Source organism: Marmota flaviventris, chromosome 1 (assembly GCF_047511675.1).
Source record: "Marmota flaviventris isolate mMarFla1 chromosome 1, mMarFla1.hap1, whole genome shotgun sequence".
NCBI lineage: Eukaryota > Metazoa > Chordata > Mammalia > Rodentia > Sciuridae > Marmota > Marmota flaviventris.
This window is the reverse complement of record NC_092498.1, coordinates 107,570,453-107,590,360: the sequence shown is the minus strand read 5'-3', so window position 1 is coordinate 107,590,360 and position 19,908 is coordinate 107,570,453. Positions and strand designations below refer to the sequence as shown.

Sequence of the window (19,908 nt, the reverse complement as noted above, 5' to 3'; positions counted from 1 at the left end):
GAGTGCTCCTGAATTCAACACCTGATACCAAAAATAAATAAATCCCAATTACAAGTTTAGTGCACTTTTGAAGGATTTTATTTAAATGAAGTAAAATATTTTTAAACCTGTAGTGTCAATTTTAAGTCACTGAAATTTTATATCTAGGGAAAATATATATATTGAAACATACTCCTTCATATTTGAAGAATGAAAGCAATGGAGAATACATCACATAAATGATGAAAATATTTTATAAAAATTACAAAGCTCATAACTAATAGTAAAAGGCAAATGTGGGTAGGAACTACTGATAGGACATATTATAAAGTAAATCTTAAAAAAAAGAAGGCTTACATATCAATAAGTAAGGAAGGAACATTTCAATGATAAACATGCAAAATATATATAAGAAATCAATTCCACATTCAAACACACACACACACAAAAAAAAAATATAGACACAAAACCATTCTGATCATGCAATAATCAAAGAAATGCAAATTAATTAGTGGTTACAGAGGTGTCAGTTTCTTTTATATCTCTAAACTTTACACAAATTCTAAAGGTCAGTGATGGGGTATATGCAGATTTAGAATCGTCATCTTCTCCAGAGAAATGACTATCTATTCTTAGGAAAGACTAACATCTAACTATCTGGATGGATATACATGTTCATTTCTCTGGGATGAATGCCCAAGATTGTGCAATTAAGGATCATTTTGTAGTTATGTGTTTTAAAGAAACTGATAAAATCTTTACTGGAATGGCTGTACTATTTCACATTTCTTCTAGCAGTGCCTAAAACAATCAAGTGTATTTTTTGTTTTCATTTTCACCCATGTTTGGTATTATCATTATATTTTTTCATCTTACCTGAATTAATAGGTGTATAGTAATATCTCATCACACTCATAATTTTCATTTTCCTAAAGACTAATGAAGTTGAACATTTTTTTCATCTGCTTATTAACCATTAACACATCCTTTTTTTAGTAAAACATAAATCTATGTCTTTGTCCACATTCCAATTGGATGATGGATTGATTTTTTAAATTAACAGATTTATGTTAGAACAGTTTTAGAACAGTAAGCATAATTAAAGAGAGTTCCAGCACTTACTTAAATGTTTTACAAATACTTCCTCTCAATCTGTGGCTTTTGGTTTCATTTTCCGAGCAATGGTCTTTTGCCAGTCAAAAATTTTCAATTTCACTGATGTTCAGTTTATCAAATTCTTTCATGGATTATGCCTTTATTGTTACATCTAAAAACTTACTGCTGAACCCAAGATCATCTAGATTTTCTCCTGTGCTATCTTATAGACATTTTGCATTCTATAATTTAAGTCTACTATGTATTTTCAGTTAATTTTTGTGAAAGGTGTAAAGTCTGTGTCTAGATTCTTTTCTCTTTTTTCTGCATTGGGATGTCTAGCTGTTCCAGCATCTGTTGAAAGGCTACTCTTCCTCCACTAAATTGCTTTTGCTCTTTGTCAAATGTTAGTTGACCTCATGTATAGATCTAATTCTTTTCCATCAATAAGTTTATCTCCTTTCCCAAGATCACACTGTTTTGATTATTTAAGGTTTATACTAAAGTTGGGTAAGGTCAGATATGACCTCAGTCATTAGTCAATATTATGTTCAATATTATGTTCTTTTTAGTCTTTTGAATTTTTATATAAAATTTAGAATCAATTTGCCAATGTGTACCACATAACTCACTGTATTATTAAATATGATTGCAATGAATCTATAGATCTAGTTGGAAGAGCTGACATCTTCATGATATTGAGACTTCCTGTCCATGTACATAGAATCTTTCTGTATTTATTTATCTCTTTTAAAAAGTAGTTGCATCAGAGTTTGTAGTTTTCTTCATGATTATTGTATACATATTTTGGTAGATTTATATGTATTCCTTTTTCCCCTTTCTGTGCTAAATGTAAAGGCAATTATGGTTTTTTAACTTCAAATTCTATTTTTTTTATTTTTATTGTTGGTTGTTCAAAACATTACATAGTTCTTGATATATCATATTTCACACTTTGATTCAAGTGGGTTATGAACTCCCATTTTTACCCCGTATACAGATTGCAGAATCACATCAGTTACACATCCATTGATTTACATATTGCCATACTAGTGTCTGTTGTATTCTGCTGCCTTTCCTATCCTCTACTATCCCCCCTCCCCTCCCCTCCCCTCCCCTCTTCTCTCTCTACCCCCTCTACTATAATTCATTTCTCCCCCTTGTATTTTTTTTCCCTTTCCCCTCACTTCCTCTTGTATGTAATTTTGTATAACCCTGAGGGTCTCCTTCCATTTCCATGCAATTTCCCTTCTCTCTCCCTTTCCCTCCCACCTCTCATCCCTGTTTAATGTTAATCTTCTTCTCATGCTCTTCGTCCCTACTCTGCTCTTAGTTACTCTCCTTATATCAAAGAAGACATTTGGTATTTGTTTTTTAGGGATTGGCTAGCTTCACTTAGCATAATCTGCTCTAATGCCATCCATTTCCCTGCAAATTCTATGATTTTGTCATTTTTTAATGCAGAGTAATACTCCATTGTGTATAAATGCCACATTTTTTTTTTATCCATTCGTCTATTGAAGGGCATCTAGGTTGGTTCCACAGTCTTGCTACTGTGAATTGTGCTGCTATGAACATCGATGTAGCAGTGTCCCTGTAGCATGCTCTTTTTAGGTCTTTAGGGAATAGACCGAGAAGGGGAATAGCTGGGTCAAATGGTGGTTCCATTCCCGGCTTTCCAAGAAATCTCCATACTGCTTTCCAAATTGGCTGCACCAATTTGCAGTCCCACCAGCAATGTACAAGTGTACCCTTTTCCCCACATCCTCGCCAGCACTTGTTGTTGTTTGACTTCATAATGGCTGCCAATCTTACTGGAGTGAGATGGTATCTTAGGGTGGTTTTGATTTGCATTTCTCTGACTGCTAGAGATGGTGAGCATTTTTTCATGTACTAGTTGATTGATTGTATGTCCTCCTCTGAGAAGTGTCTGTTCAAGTCCTTGGCCCATTTGTTGATTGGGTTATTTGTTTTCTTATTGTTTAATTTTTTGAGTTCTTTGTATACTCTGGATATTAGGGCTCTATCTGAAGTGTGAGGAGTAAAGATTTGTTCCCAGGATGTAGGCTCCCTATTTACCTCTCTTATTGTTTCTTTTGCTGAGAAAAAACTTTTTAGTTTGAGTAAGTCCCATTTGTTGATTCTAGTTATTAACTCTTGTGCTATGGGTGTCCTATTGAGGAATTTGGAGCCCGACCCCACAGTATGTAGATCGTAGCCAACTTTTTCTTCTATCAGATGCCATGTCTCTGATTTGATATCAAGCTCCTTGATCCATTTTGAGTTAACTTTTGTGCATGGCGAGAGAAAGGGATTCAGTTTCATTTTGTTGTCAAATTCTATTTTTTAAAATATTTTTTTTTAGTTGTAGATGGACAAACTGCTTTTATTTATTTGTTTGTTTGTTTGTTTGTTTTTATGTGATGCTGAGGATCTAATCTAGTTCCTTACATTTGCTAGGCACGTACTCTACCACTGAACTATAACTCAGCCCTCAAATTCCATTTCTTATGCTAAAACATAAGAAATAAATTAATTTTTATCTATTGCATGTTTATCTTCCTATAATTGCTCATTAGTTCCCAGAGGACTTGCCTTTGGTTTATTCTTTGGTATTTCTACATTGACAGCCATGTCATAATGATCTATCTTTTATTGTTTAGTCATATCACACTAACTAGATATATAATGTTAAAAAAGGTGTTGAGAACAAATATCCTTCCCTGATTTCTAATCTTAGATGAAAAACATGTAGTTTCTCATCTTAAAGTATGTTAGCAGTTGTTGTTTTTGTTTTTGTTTTCTGATGTCAGTTATCAAGTAAGTTCCACTATAATCCTAGTTTGCTAAGAGATTTTTTTTTTTTTTTTGGTGTATTTGTTTGTTGTAAATCATGAATGGATGCTGGATTTTGTCAAATGGTTTTTGTGTCTCTATTTATTTAATATGATTTTCTTCTTTAGCCTGTAGATATGATAAGCTATGTTAATTTATTTTCAACTATTGAATTGGTCTCCATGCTTTAATCAATCAAATTCCACTTAATGGCATATAATATTCTTAAGTATTGGACTCAATTTGATAGTCTTCTTGAGACTACGGATCTATAATTTCTTTTTGCAATGTCTTTGTCTAGTGTTGGTATTAGAGTAATGCTAGCCTTGTTGAGTTAGGAAGTATTCTTTTTTGCTTCTATTTCTATAACAGATTGTAGAGAATTGATGAGATTTCTTCCTGTGCTTACCAGTGAACCTAATTGGGCATGGTGCTTTCTGTTTTAGAAAGTTATTAATGATTGACAGATATAGCCCTATTGAGAAGATCTTTCTCTTTCTGTGAGTTTTGGTAGATTAAATCTTCAAAGGAATTTGTTCTTTTCATTTGCATTTTCAAATTTGTGAGCAGAGTCCATAATATTCCTTTCCTATCCTTTTAATGTTTAGGAAATCAGTAGAGATGGCTCCATTTTCATTCCTGATATTAGTAATTGTGTTTTCTGTTTTTTTCTTAGTTAACCTGGTTAGAGATTTATCAAATTTAATCTTTTCAGAGAACCAACTTTTTCTCTATTGATTTCCTGTTTCCCATTTCTTTGATTTCTACCTTAATGATGAATATTTTAATTTTTTCTTATGCTTACTTTATATTTAATTTGCTTCTTGCACAAATTTTCTTTATTATTTATAAAGTGGAAGCTTAGTTTATAGATTTTAGATTTTTCCTATTTTTCTAACATATGCGTTTAATGCTAAAAATTTCTCTTTAAACAACTGTATCCACAATATTGATGAATTATATTGTCGTTTTCATTGAGGGCAAAGTATATTTTAATTTCTCTTGAGAATTCTTGTAGGACCTTCAGAACCATATTGAGTTTGGTAGTATTCCAGCCACATTTTAAATTATTGATTTCTAATTTAATTCCTTTTCAAATGTTTTTAGTAGTTGCCCTTGAGTTTGCAGTACACATTTACAACTCATCTATGTCCTCTTTCTAATAACCCTGTTATACTTCATGGGTAATGCAAATACCTTGTAAAAGAGTATTCCCATTCATCCCTCCCACCATTCTCACATAAACATTGTTAACAATCATTTTAGGTATCTCTAAGCTAGGATAAATGAATACATTGTCACTCTTATTATTTTGAAAAAAAACCTCCTTATCTCTGAGACCAGAAAAATAGAGATTCTATTTTATCTTCACATCCTCCTAGAATGCTCTTGCTTTCTTTATGTAGGTCCACATATCTAACAGAAATAATTTTTCTTCCTTCTGAAGAATTTCTTTTAATATTTATTGCAAGGCAGGCCTACTGGTTACCAATTCCCTTAATTTTTGTTTGTCTGAAAAAGTATTTCTTTTTCACCTTGGAGGGTAATTTTGTTAAACACAGAATTCTAGGTTGTTGGTTCTCCACTTTTAACACTTTAAATGTTCCACTCCATTCCCTTCTGTCTTTCATGATTTCTAAACAGGAATCTGACACAATTCTCGTCTTTGCTCCACTGCAGATAAGGTATTTCTTTCTCTTGTATTCTCATCCCTTCAGTAGCTTGTCTAGAATCACTAGTTTGCTACAAGCTAGTATGTCATAGCTAGAAGCTAATCTGGAAATGCAAATAAACCAGAGTCTCATAACACTCCATTCTTTCTTCTTTTTCTCCTCCTTCTTCTTCTTTCCTCCTTTTCCTCTTCCTCTCCTCCTCTTTTTTTCTCTCCATCCTTCCTCTTCTGGTGCTAAGAATCCAAGCCAAGGACTCATGCATGCTAGGCATGCCCTTCACCACTGAGCTATATCCTCAGCAAAAGTGTATTTCTTTTTTAAATTTTATATATATGTGTGTGTGTGTATATATATATATATATATATATATAAATTTTTAAATTTGTTTTAGTTAGTTATACCTGACAGTAGAATGCATTTATGCACTTTGATATATCATACATAGATGGGATACAATTTCTCATTTTTCTGAGTGTACATGTTGCAGAATCATATTGGTCATGTAGTCACATATATACATACAGTGATAATGTCTGTTTCATTCTATGTCTTTCCTATCCCCACATCCTTTCCCCTCCCCTCTTATCACTTCCCTCTACCTAATCTAAGGTAACGCCATTCTTCCCTAGTGCCCCCCAGCCTTATTGTGAATTAGTATCTGCATATTAGAGAAAATATTTGGCCTTTGGTTTTGTGGGATTGGCTTCTTTCACTTAGCATGATATTCTCCAACTCTAATCATTTACTGGCAAATTCCATAACTTTACTATTCTTTAAAGCTGAGTAATATTCCCTTGAGTATATATACCACATTTTCTTTATCCATTCATTTATTGAGGGACACCCAGGTTGGGTCCATAGTTTAGCTATTGTGAATTGAGCTGCTGTAAACATTGATGTGGCTGTGTCACTATAGTATACTGATTTTAAGTCCTTTGGGTATAAATCAAGGAGTGGGATAGCTTGGTCAAATGGTGGTTCCATTCCCAATTTTCTGAGGAATCTCCATACTGCTTTCCATAGTGGTTGCATCAATTTCAGTCCCACCAGCAATGTATAAGTGCACCTTTTTCACCACATCCTCACCAACAATTATTGTTGCCTGTATTCTTGATGATTGCCATTCTGACAGGAATGAGATGAAATCTTAGAGTAGTTTTGATTTGCATTTCTCTAATTAGAGATGTTCAACACTTTTTCATATATTTATTGATCAATTGTATTTCTTCTTCTGTGACGTGTCTGTTCAGTTCCTTATCCCATTTATTGATTGGGTTACGTGTGTGTGTGTGTGTGTGTGTGTGTGTGTGTGTTTTGGTATTAAGTATTTTGAGTTTTTTATGTATTCTAGAGATTAATGATTTATTGGAAGTGGATGTGGTAAAGATTTTCTCCCAATCTATAGGCTATCTCCTCACTTTATTTTTTTCCTTTGCTGAGAAAACCTTTTTAATTTGAACTCTTCCCATTTATTAATTCCTGATTTTACTTCTTGAGCTTTAGGAGTCTTGTTAAGGAAGTCAGATCCTAGGCTGATGTGGTGAAGATTTGGGCCTACTGTTTCTTCTATTAGGTGCAGTGTCTCTGTTCTAGGGCCTAAGTCTTTGATTCACTTTGAGTTGATTTTTGTGCAGGGTGAGAAATAGAGGTTTAATTTCATTTTGCTATATATGGGTTTCCAGTTTTGCCAGCACCATTTATTGAATAGGCTATCTTTTCTCCAGTGAATGTTTTTGGCACCTTTGTCTAGTATGACATAACCATATTTATGTGTGTTTGTCTCTGTGTCCTCTATTCTGTACCATTTGTCTACAAGTCTATTTTGGTGCCAATACCATGCTGTTTTGCTACTATAGCTCTGTAGTATGGTTTAAGGTCTAGTATTGTGATGCCTACTGCTTCACTTTTCTTGCTAAGGATTGCTTTGGCTATTTTTTGTTTCTTATTTTTTCAAATAAATTTCATGATTGCTTTTTTTAATTCTATGAAGAATGTCATTGGGATTTTAATAGGAATTGCATTAAATCTGTGTAATGTTTTTGATAGTATGGCCATTTTGATAATATTAATTCTGCCTAAAAGTGTATTATTTAAAAAATATATTTATTTTTTAGTTGTAGTTGTACACAATACCTTTATTTTATTTATTTATTTTTATGTGGTGCTGAGAATCAAACCCAGGGCCTCACACATGCAAGGTGAACACTCTACCACTGAGCCACAACCCCAGCCCTAAAAAGTGTATTCTTAATGAAGAAAAAATCTTCCATTTTTATTATACATTTTTCCTGATTTTAAATGTTAATCAATTTATAAATCTTGTTTTATTTTTTTTTAATTTGGTAGTCATAGGAAAGCATAAGAAGTCAAATAAAACCTAAAGGAAAAACATGTTAACATTTTGATTTACATCTTTAGGCCCCTTTCTCTTTAAGATATACTAATATATATCTGTCTCATCCCTAATTTGTGATTTTCTTTCTTCATTTCATACATTTTAAATATTTCCCCAGGTTGTTATACATTATATGAAATGATATTCTGTTTAAAAGTTTCACAGCACTCCATTATATTTCTATTTTCTCTTTCTCCATGCATGCACACACACACACACACACTCACATATGGATAGCATACATAAATAAAATATTATTCTTTTCATAGGAATTTCCAGGAGAGCAGCATCCTCTGTTAAACATTTAGACTATTTATCTTACATTGCTTCTTGTAATAATTAGTGTGTGTAAAATATTGTACTTACTTACTTGTTTCCTCATCTTATATCTGTCAGCATTTCCTTGGGAACTGTTTCTAGCCCTGGAATTACTTGACCAAAGAGATGTTTTTCCCCCCAAGATTTTTGATATGCATAGCTGTATGCACTTTCACAAAAATTGTATCAATTGACACCAAATGCTTTATTAAAAGCTACTAAAACAGTTGTGAAATAGTGACTTCCATGGTAAGAAATCTAATGGTAGTGATAATGTTGTGAGGGAGAGTGATGAATTATTTATTAGAAATTTCCCGTGCTCCCTTTTGCCCATTTTGTGTTCTTTTATTAGAATCTTAATTTTTCACTTGCATTAAAATTTATATTTTAATCAAAGTCATATGTGAACCAATCTTCAATTTGTTCTGTGCATCTTACAATACCAAACCAAAACACAGGGTCCACTGAACAGTACCACCCTCCTCACTCATGATCTTTCTTCTCTAAAGGCTATACAGCTTTCTTTGCTTTTAGTGTTTCTTGTGATCCTTTGAAAGGAATTGAAATGTATGGATTGAGAAATATAAGGTTAAAAGAGAGTTATACAGATAGACAGATTTGGAGAAGCTGCTAACGTTTTAACACCTGGAGCACAATGTGAATGGAGGGATGTGTGATACTGTAGAGGACACCGTGGAGGGACCAAAATGAACATTAACCTAAGTACAATGGGCAGTCAATGAAGGGCTTTTAAGACAGGAAGCAACACGTAAGATTTGTACAGTTGACCCTGTGTGTCTGTAGGTTCTGCATCCATAGATTTAACAAACCATGAATTGAAAGCATTCTTAAAAAAAAATAAATAAAACAAAACTGTTTTTGTATTGAGCATTTACAGAATTTTTTCTTGTGGTTATTTCTTAAACAATACAGTCTAACAACTATTAACATAGTAATCACATTGTATTAGGTATTATAAGTAATCAAGCGTGATTTAAAATATACCAGAAGATATACAGAGGTTATCTGCCAATACTATACATTTTATATGATGGATTTGAACATCTGTGGAAATTCATATATATTATTAGGCCCAGGTAAGGAAGGGGTGGTAGCTTGGGCTTTGTCTTGATGCCCACTTGTCCTGGGGTGGTTGTAGCTCTGTGTGTGTGCATAATGAACACACGCACCCTCTTGAAATGCAGAGGCATAGCCTTCAGAATACTCTCAAAGGGGTCACAGTCCTCTCCAAGTTCAAGACCTGCCACTGAGAGCAAGGGGTATATTTGGCAGAGTCTGAATCAGGCAAACTAAATCTTTGCCCCTTCATGAACTCACTTGGGTCATGTGGTAAAGTTTTCCTATTTAACTCAGGATGTTTTGCTTCTCTCACGAGTTGACTTAATAACATCAGGCCACCGACAAAAGGCAGTGCCTGCGAGGCAAGTACGTGAGGAGACCAGGCTGGAGGATGGGGCCAGGACAGCAGCGGGGGAGGTCACGCTAGTCTCTGCCACCAGCAGGAAAGCCCCAGGCTCTCAGAGATGGAGACTTGTGCCATCTCTTGCCCCTCCCTCCCCTGTTCAAATGTGATTATGTCTCCCAGAGCAGACGGAAATCAGGTTAGTGTCACTGAGCAATGCTGAGCTGAGGTAATAAGAGCCCGCAGCAGAGCAGGTGCTAGCTGTAATGTGGCTTCGGAGAATTAGGACAAGCTGACTTGTAGCTCAGTGCCTCGTGGACATTGGAGGAGTCATTTCGAACACTGTCCACGCGGCCCCTTGCTGCTTCTGCAGCCTGGATCCCTAACACCTGCCCACTGTCCTCCCTCTCGAGCTACAACATGCTGGGGCTTGTTGGAAGTACATCTGGCGCTACCCCAAACACTGAGTTCTTTAACTGGCAGCTCAGGGACAATGCTCCAGGAATCCTCTCTTTAGGTGTGACAGGACAACAAGGTTAACTAAACCTGATGTCACTTTTGGTCTGTTCCTGCTTTTGTGTTTTCTTGGACAATTACCTACCTCTGGGACTCTACATAAATTGACTATAAAGTAGGAATTTTGATCCCATCTAATTCATTAAGGCTGCTGGGGTGATTAAATATGATTTAGAAAAAGCTCCTGACACCCAGCCTGCCATCAAGTAAACACTCAAAAAGTATCATCCCTTTCTAGTCTCAACTGAGGCTGAGCTCAACAACAGGTAAGGGGTTTAAAATGTAAGGTGTATTCATAAAAATGTCATATAGCTTTAGATCATATTTTCTTAAAAATTAGTTCATGAGGGCTGGGGATGTAGCTCGAGTGGTGTTGCGCTTACCTGGCATGCGCGAGGTGCTGGGTTCGATCCTTAGCACCACATACAAATAAGATAAAGATGTTATGTCCACCAAAAAATAAATATTAAAAAAAATTCTCTCTCTCTCTCTTTAAAAAAATTAGTTCATGATATGGCTAAATCATCACAAAATGAAATAAAAATGCAAGATGCCGAGTCATATCTTAATTACTTTAATTTGCTGAAAGAAAAATTGTAAAATTACATAACCTGCCGTATTGTATATTACTTGCGTGACCTTGGGCCTATCACTTATCTTTTGAACTTCAGTCTCCACTGCTCTCAAGGGACAATCATAACACTTGCCATGCCTTTCCTAAAGAGTCAAATGAGATATATTCTTGGAAAGCACGAGACCAGTGCAAAGTATCGCCCACATCCCGTTGGGCGATGGAATCGGGATCACTCTGCTTGGTTCCCGCTGGCGTGAAAAGACCACAGGGACACGGAAGTAGTTTTTTCACAAAGAGGGCTTTGCAGATGGCTCTGTGACCTCAAGGGTCCTCTTCCATTCTGGAAGGCAAGAGAGCGAGTGCACCTGGATCCCCTTTATTTATAGGGAAAAGACATTTGATAGAATATTCTACCCAAAATAAGGCAGGGGATAAGTTTTCAAAGGGGGTTGCCCAATCCTATTGGGTAACACTGAAGCCCAGAGCTGAAGCACTTCTTTGTCGAGGAAGGTAAAAGCCACTTACTTAGTACATAGCGCTTGGCATGCGATGCCAGTCTGATACCCGCTTTACTCAAGGTTGAAAGGGGATGCTTAGCTCATGGGCAAGGCGCCCTCCCCTCTCCCCCGTCACCCACAGCAAAGGACGAGGCATAATTTTATGGTTTCTACAGAAATGTTTCATGCTTATTACAAATAAATCAATAATTACATTAGAGTGTAAAAAAAAAGGTGTGTGTTAACCAGAATCTCATCTCAGGAGATGAGCAGTCATAATAATTGGTGAACATCATTCTAGAGACTCTTCTATGCATACAGTAATAGATAAAAATAATTTTAACAAGGGAATATTTAATATGTATGCAATTTTAATAGCAGAAGTTATTGCATTTAGTCCAATTAGCATTTAGCAGAGAATCATTAGCTGAAACTGAAAGAATTGCTACACTACAGTTAAATCATTTCCAAAAGACTGGTAAAATGGAGAAAACACAATAACAAGCAATATTAATGTCTTGAGTCATTCTGTGGTTTTATCAAGTACATAATTTTCACTTTTAATGACACAGACAAAGCATTCTAACAGTATCATCTCTACCAACTGAGCTAACCAGGTGCCTTAAAGCATTTTAACATTCAATTAAATATCAGGATGAAATTGCAAATATCAGAGAAAAATAACACACTCAGTTGATTCCCACTAAATGCCCCAACTTGTCTAAGTAGAACAAGTGTGGAGAATGTTGGATGCTTGCAATGAGACAGGCGCACATAGAAAGATGGACAAAGAGGTTTGAGGTTGCCAGGAAAAGTGGAGCTATGGGACTTTAAGTCCATGGGCACCTTTTTCAAGGGTGGGTCCCACGTGTGCTGTATGCTGGGAAGACTGGAGCCCAGCAAGGTGCCTGCCAATATAACACAGAGCTGAGTCACCAACCCAGATCTTTTTGTTCCAAATACATGGCTTAATTTTGAATTAATCTTGCTTTTTTAATTTTCTGTGTTTCTGATGCTTTAACATCTTTGGGACTTACTGAGGAGGGACTGCCTCTCCTGGGCTAGCCAATTCCCATTGATATTCAAAGATTTGCTAGACCTTTCATATGCAGACTAAGCTATCCAGAGCTCCAGGCTTGCTTCCCTCCACCTCCACTGCATTTATGAAGCTCTAACTCTGGGCCATTGTCTACCTACTCTGATCGCCTCAAACTAGGTACCACAGAACAGGCTGCATCCCCTGTGCCCCAGAGCCCAGTGACATTGTTCAAAGCAGCCAATGCTAAACCTGCCTCATCTGTAATTCTCCACAAAAACCACAATAAAGGCTTTTGCTCACATTTTCTCCTCACTCTTCCATCTCTTGACCAATCCTGATGTGTCCCTGTATGCCCCCCCCCACCCATGGCATGGCATGGTCCCCCTCTTGGGTACCATGAAAGACAAGCTAACTTCACTGGCAGTCATCTCCTGATCTACTGGGCTCACCAAACTTAAATAATGATAAAACCCACATTTTGCAACAGCCTGCCTCTTCTGGGCCTGTGAGTAACCTCTTGTGGAGTTGACTCTGCTTGGGCACAGCTCAATGATAAGGGAACTATGCCCAAACAGCACCTGAACATCCTATGAATGACTGGGCAGCAGGGGAACTCTGGTGCTCCGACATTATTTTGCCCAGACAGGACCAGTTGGATGAGCTACCCAAAGGCAGATGCCATGCTACCTTGGCAAAAACATATTGATTCTCACTGAAGTGAATTTGTCTCTCAGATCAATCGAAGGTAGTCATAGGTGAGATGGAACCAGGAAGACCTACGCTTGGGGTTCTTACATGTGAATTCCTGACCTCTCCAACTTTATCCTTATGGCTCATGGTGTTGCTGAGACCTTAGTGGGGGCTTGATAAAGGCTGCATACATTGTGTTAAGTTTTACACTATTGTCATATATAAGGAATAACTTCATTGTCCAGACAGTATAGGACATCCATAAATCAATTAGACTCTTTGCTTTTGGAAATGTTATTTTTTTTCCTTTGGAGAGAATTTCAACTCAGCAAATATATTTAAGCATCTATTCTGTGTTATGCATAGAGCAAATTTCCAGCATTACAAAGAAATAAGACACAGACCGTGGTTTCAGGAGCATCATGGGTCTAGAGAGACAGTGAGTGAGTCATAGGAGAACAGCATAGGTAGTGCTGGTGTAGTCACAGCAGCTCAAGGTGGTCAGGGGACAGGACAGAGCCCAGTGAATGCTGGACCACATTTCCTAGTTATGTGATCTACAGCTCTCAGTGCTTTTTCAGAACACTGCTTTCATAATTATTTTCAACATCAGCGTGCTTCCTCATGAATCTTCTGACAGCCCAAGTTAATCTTTTGGGAAGAGTATCAGGATGGGAAGTGGGGCAGATAAAAGTTAGTGTCAGATACTCTTGGTCAATGCCCTGATGTGGTTCTTAACAGATCCCAAAGATTCTTCTAAAAGAATCATTTCACTGACGCCTTGGGCAATTCCAGCCTTGCGGAACAAGGATTATTTCTGATGTGTAGTTCTCTGCTCTGCCCACACACTCCTGCCTAACCCCAAGTGCAGAAAAAACTTTCATCAGAGTAGAAACTATGTTCTTATATTAAATAGATATGTTTAAAAAATAGAATATAGGATTATCTATCCATAGCCTAAGGCAACATACATGGGAAATCTTTTCCAAGTTCTCTATTATCTAATTTTACTTCTCAGGTTTCTGTCTGCAAGTTTGTTTCTCTTAACCTGCAAGGATACTTTCATTAAGCATACATTTTTGGATTTCCATTCATTGAGCACCAAGTTAAGATCCTGGGCTAGCCCCTGGCAATGGTTGTACATGTGGAAGTTACAGCAATGACTAACACAAGAGAGTTTCAAAGGTTGTCTCTCTACTCTCCAGGTGGTTGCTACTCTGGGGACCACGTCTTGCTGCTCTTTTGACAATCTATTAGAAGTCGGCCCTATCTGTAAGTATCTAATTCCATATTCTTTTTAAAAACTGTTCTTAGCCAACCTTTCTTTTTGGATTTTATTCCTTATCATTCACTTCATATTGTGATGATTTTTCGAACTCTTCTTGCATTTCCAATACTACAACCTCATTGACTAGAATTCTAAAAACTCAGAATTTGGTATAGTTGGACAAGAGCTGAGCTTAAGTACACCAACATTCTATCTGCATGGAAAAAAAATGCTACAAGCAATATCATAATGTTACAAAATTGCAGGCTATGCTGGCCCTGTTGAGGAGAATAAATTCTTCAACATCTTAAAGCAACTACCATTATATGAGGTTTCATTATATATACGTGACATCTATATTGCTCTCGCTTACATTGAGTTTTGTGGCATATTTTTTAGCACTACCCCCCCTCCCTGCCATTTTAATATTACAATCATGCACTATATAACATTTCTATTGAGGACAGACCACATATAGGATGGTATATGCCATATGGCCTCGGTATGCAGCAGCCTGGACCATCTAGGTTTGTGTAAGAACTCTATGATGTTCTCACAGTGACAAAATCGCCAAATGACCAACTTATTTCTCAGGACCTAGCCCATCATTCAACAACACATGGCTGTGCTGAATGTACTTAAGCAGATTGCTTAAAGTAATTTAGCAAATCAATAGGTTGAAACTGGATTTCTCCAAAGAATACTCTGTGATTCACATGATGTGCTGACTCACGCCTACCTCTTCCTCCCTTCAAGCACTTTGGTTTTCTCATGGAGACTATGATTCTGCTTCCCAAGGTACAACATGAATAAGTGGCTGTGTTTGTAAAGTTTCAACTTCAATGGGAGACTCTGGAAACTCCACAGGCCTTGGAGCTCTTTCTAAGGATGGGAAAACTCTCCTTGGGCACCAAGGAGACACTGGTCCATGAAACTCTCCCTTTCTTTGTCCCTCGGATATAAACATTCCAGGTAGAGCTGCCTCAAAGTCAGGCTCTCAGGCTGAGCATGGTGTCGTACACCTATAATCCTGGGGCTCAGGAGGCTGAAGCAGGAGGACTGCAAATTCAAACTCAGCCTCATCAACTTAACACGCCCCTAAGTAACCCAGTGAGACTCTGTCTCAAAATAAGAAAATAAAAAGGGCTGGGGGATGTGACTCAGTGGTTATTGAACCTCTGGGTTCAATCCCTGGTACCAAAAATAAATAAATAAATAAATAAATAAAAGAACAAAAAATGTCAGACTATCATGCCTATGTCTTGTGCCAAGCAACATGCCACTTGCTTGGCACTAGGCCCAATTCTCGGTCTGCATACATCAAGTACGTTTCTCATATCTCCTAACCCAGGTTGCTCCTGTGCTCTGTTCTCAGGAGTGGATCCTCCTCCCCAGGACTACTGTCCTCTGGTTAGTGTCTGGGGAAAGTGGGTGCTTTAGGTACTCTGCAGTGATGGTGGGAGACCATGGCCCTGGCCACAGAGAAGCTGTGGTCCATCCAGCCCAGGCCTGCCCCTTACAGCTGTGTGCCTTAAATTCTGAATTTCATTTTCCATATTTCAAAATTGGAGGGAAAATCATCAGTTGTCATTGAAAAAAAAAAAAATTTCCTTCGGAGGATTGTTCCGAGAACGAGATAATGCAGGGGGACGACTTGTTAAAGGTGGACAGTGTTGCTTGTGCTATAGGGAATGCAATGCTAGTTACGTACTCTGGGAAGTGGGGTGGGTACACACTTTCCCGTTCACCCAGGATTTTGCTCCACCCATTATGAACTATGGCTGAAGGCAGCCAAACACAACCAGGTGGAGAAGAAGAGACAGAACTAACTGGCCGGCACAGGGTTTCGGTGTAGCATTGGCCTCCTTAACTGCAAACCTTCACTGGCTCAGCCAAGCAACTCAAAGTCCTCTGACTCAGATGTCAGGCTAAAAACTGAATGTCCTGGCCAAAAGCTGGGTCATGTAATTCCCTAGGGCTATCAAATTTAAAGGGCCAAGGTCTTCTGTGGCTGCTGCCTCCTTAGCAGATCGCTGTCCACCAGTGGAAGCAGGTGATGATAACCAGCAGGTGACATCTGCCATTTGTGATGACCCAGTGATTGCATCTCCACGGTCCTGCTGTCCTGGTTCCCTCTGCTTTGCAGGGTCTGGAGACTGTGGGTAGAGCTTGGTTTTTGTTTATGTTTGGTTGAAGCCCAGAGGTTGCTTCTAGGTTATGCTTGGGGAGCTGACACAGGTGAAGGCAAAACCCTTTCATCCATTGCCATAGTTTTGTACTTGAAGATGAAATTACTAACTTTGGGTTGGTATTGCCTTAGCAATTCAGACAGTACCTTTTTAACCTAATTTTCCTCATCTCATACCTCTCATTTGACTATCCTCAAAGAGTTACCATTCTTCAAACCCAAGCTGCCTTTTCTGAGACCCTGAGCTGACCTCACCTTAGAGTATGATTAAAATAATCTATTAAAACAATTCAAGGAAGTTTTTCAACCACCATCATTTGACAAAGAAACAAAGCAGAAGATGATTGCCCTCAAATTTCTGTCTTAGGAAAGACAGTTTCTTTTTAGTCACTTTGAAAATGAATTCCCCAAAAAAGTGGTTGCTACTAGTTCACTTGGACAAGGTAGTTGCCCAGGAAGGTTCTAGTGAGATACAACAAGAAGATACTTGATGACAGTTAGAAGCCAGGTGTGCAAGTGTGGAAACTGAGACTGAGACATGGCTGAATAGGTGAGGTGGTCTCATGGAATGAGGAAGGGGAACAGTGTAGGGGAGGCAGACAAAATTCTGTCCTGAGGGTCAGGATGGCCGTGAGGAGAGCATGAAGCTGGAGGGGCAACCTGGCCTTGTAAGAAAACAGGTGCCTGTAGCAGGAGGCTGTGGAGGTAGCCCCTGTCCTCTCCACCCAGGTGACCTTGCTCAAGGGCTAGTTGTATCACCGACCCATGCAACTCCTCTAGCTCTGGCTGTGGATCTTCTGTGTCCACCCAGTTCCTAGATGTGCCCACATATGTGGGAAGGAAATGTGTGTGTCAACCAATCACGTACAAGGTGCACATGACAGAGGTGGCATCAACCAGGCTTTTCTTCCCCAGGCAGAAGAGAAGCCGACATGGAAAGAACTTACAAGGAGTGTCTATGAGTTCCCTTCTGTTGGAATTTTAGGCCAATACAAGCTTAAAGGGTGGTCCATAAGACCACCTTGCTCTGACTGCCCTCACTCTGACACCTATTCCAAGTTCAAATCTTCCCCACCAATTCCTTGAGGTTTGATCATCTTCTAAAAGACTAACAGTATTCAGTAAAAGCTATGCTCCTGGTTATGGTTTATGGCAGGGATTAAAATCATCCAAGGAGGAGACACACAGGTCAGAGACCAGGAGTGTGCGAACATGGAGCTTCTGGTGATCCTCTTCCATGGAGTCATGAGGGCATGGACTCTCTCAGTCACAATGTCTAACCATATGCATAGAGAAGGGAGATTTTTCTAGCATGCAAATTCACCAGACTCTTTTCTGTTGGATTTACTTTTATTCTTTTTAAAAAATATTTTTGTGGTGCTAGAGATTGAACTCCCGGCCTCATTCATGCCAGGCAAGAGTTCTACCACTGAGCCATGTTCCTAGGTCTCTTGTCAGTTCTCATAGGGCCTTGATCATACTCTGCCTGCTTGGCTGACCTTTGGTCTCCAGTTCCTCTTGGAAGCCCAGCTAATACCTTTAGTAATCAATTTCTCAAAAGGTCAGAACTGATATGGCATAGTCCAATGCCCCCATCATAAATCATATTGAGATTATCTGAGGCCAAAGGCCCAGGCAAAAAAAAGGAACTTGTATTAAGCAGGACATTCTTGTATTAAGCAGTGGCCCAACTCCCAGGAGCCAAGGGCAAAGGCTAGATGCTTTGGTAGTAAGTTACATCTTTATTGCATATCTTTTATCTGGTGCCCCCTTCCCTTCTCTCACTAGTTCCCTTGGTCTTTTCTTACCCATCACCCCCTCCCCAGGTGTCTGATGCATTCTGGGATGGCTTGGGTGCTGACATCCTTCTTGATCCCATCCTGGGGTTCAGGACCTCATCTCCCCTCTGGACATTCTGGAGGAGGTGCTGTGAACTGAGGGGTTGTGGGACTGAGTGCCTTTCTTTCTCTTCTCTATTTTGCTGTGTTACCCACCAATGCCTATGCATGGTGGCTATGGGAGGAAGAACAAGGAGTAAGAAAGAAAGAGAAGCTCCTTGACTCCATCTGGATCCTGCCCCTTGCTCCTCCCATCCTGTGTCTGGTGTGTTCATCCATCTTCCTGTCCAGTCTCGGAGTCTTGCTCTGCCTCCTGCCTTCATCCAACAGTCCTGAACTGAACACAAACATTGACATCTATCAAATTCTACCAGAGGGCCTCAAAGAGAAAAGGAAATTCCATCACTAAAAGTCTGTGTGTGGCCCAAGCAGCTCCCATGGGAAGACCAAAATTGCCCGTAGTCCATCTGGGCTGCTTAACAAAATACCATAGACCAGGTGGCTTATAAACAACAGAAACTTGTTACCTCATATTCCTGGTGGCTGAAAATACAAGATCAATGCTCTGGCAGATTCAATGTCTGGTGAGAACCCATTTCCTGGTTCACAAATGGTGCCATCTGTGTGTCTTTACATGATGACAGGCATGGGGCTCTCTGGGGTCTCTTTTATGAGAATGCTAATCCCATTTTTAGAGGTCTACTCTGATGAGCTAACTAACTCCCAAGGGCCCCACTCCTAACAGCATTTCCCCTGGGGTTAGGATTTCAACATATGGTTTGGGAGGAACACAAGCATTCAGACCATAGCATGCTATGAAATTCTGTGCCCTCTCTTATAAAGGAATGTGAAGTTTCTATTGACCCCACACACATCTGAGCTGTAGCTGTTCTAGTCATCCTGTCATCATCTCCTGAATGACTCTTCAGGAAGAAGCCCCATATTATGCTAGGGCCTTGTCTCCTGCCTCATGCACATGGGGTCATGTGACCACCAGTTGGGTCTGATTGTTGGAGAGGTGATGAACCCAGACATCTTGGCCAATAAGCCTTCCTTCAGGCCATTCAGGTCACCCTCTGCACAACGGTCTTTGGCTATGGTGCCCTGACGTGTGCCCTTACAACACATTTGATCTTGATCCAACTGAGAGTTTTAATCCTGAAGATCAAACCGAGTCAAAGATTTAAGATGTCTTTTGTATCTTTTATCAGCAGAGTTCAGAGTGACTTATCTCTCCTCAAAGTACACTGGTTCATGAGAATCATATATGGAAAAGTGAAGGGTGGCTCTGCTGATCAGCACAAGTACGGGTGCTGACTCTGACATCTGGCACCCTCATCTGTACAGGGCACAGCTTCCTCCCACCCGCTCCGCAATTCTCACTTATCTTGTGATTAACTGGTGCCTGGAATGAGGAAAGACTAGTCATGGAAAATGCATTTATTTCTCACCAGCCTTGTGCTGAGGGTTGTGATAGGCATGCTGTGAAGATTACTTAATTTATTGCTCAGAGTTATGGGTACAACTTGGATGTCCATTTTGCCTTTGAGGAGAATGGACCTTGGAGGAAGCAGACAAAAT

General features: G+C 38.8%; 1 protein-coding gene across 1 annotated transcript in view; it reads left to right on the top strand.

Moving 5' to 3' along the window:
• Positions 1 to 19,908, top strand: part of Ddc (dopa decarboxylase) — an 80,046-nt gene that overhangs the window by 23,086 nt on the left and 37,052 nt on the right. Inside the window, exon 6 of the mRNA XM_027953369.2 lies at positions 14,240 to 14,306. Within this exon, the coding sequence (XP_027809170.2) occupies positions 14,240 to 14,306 (67 nt within the window). The remainder of the gene's footprint in view (positions 1 to 14,239; positions 14,307 to 19,908) is intronic.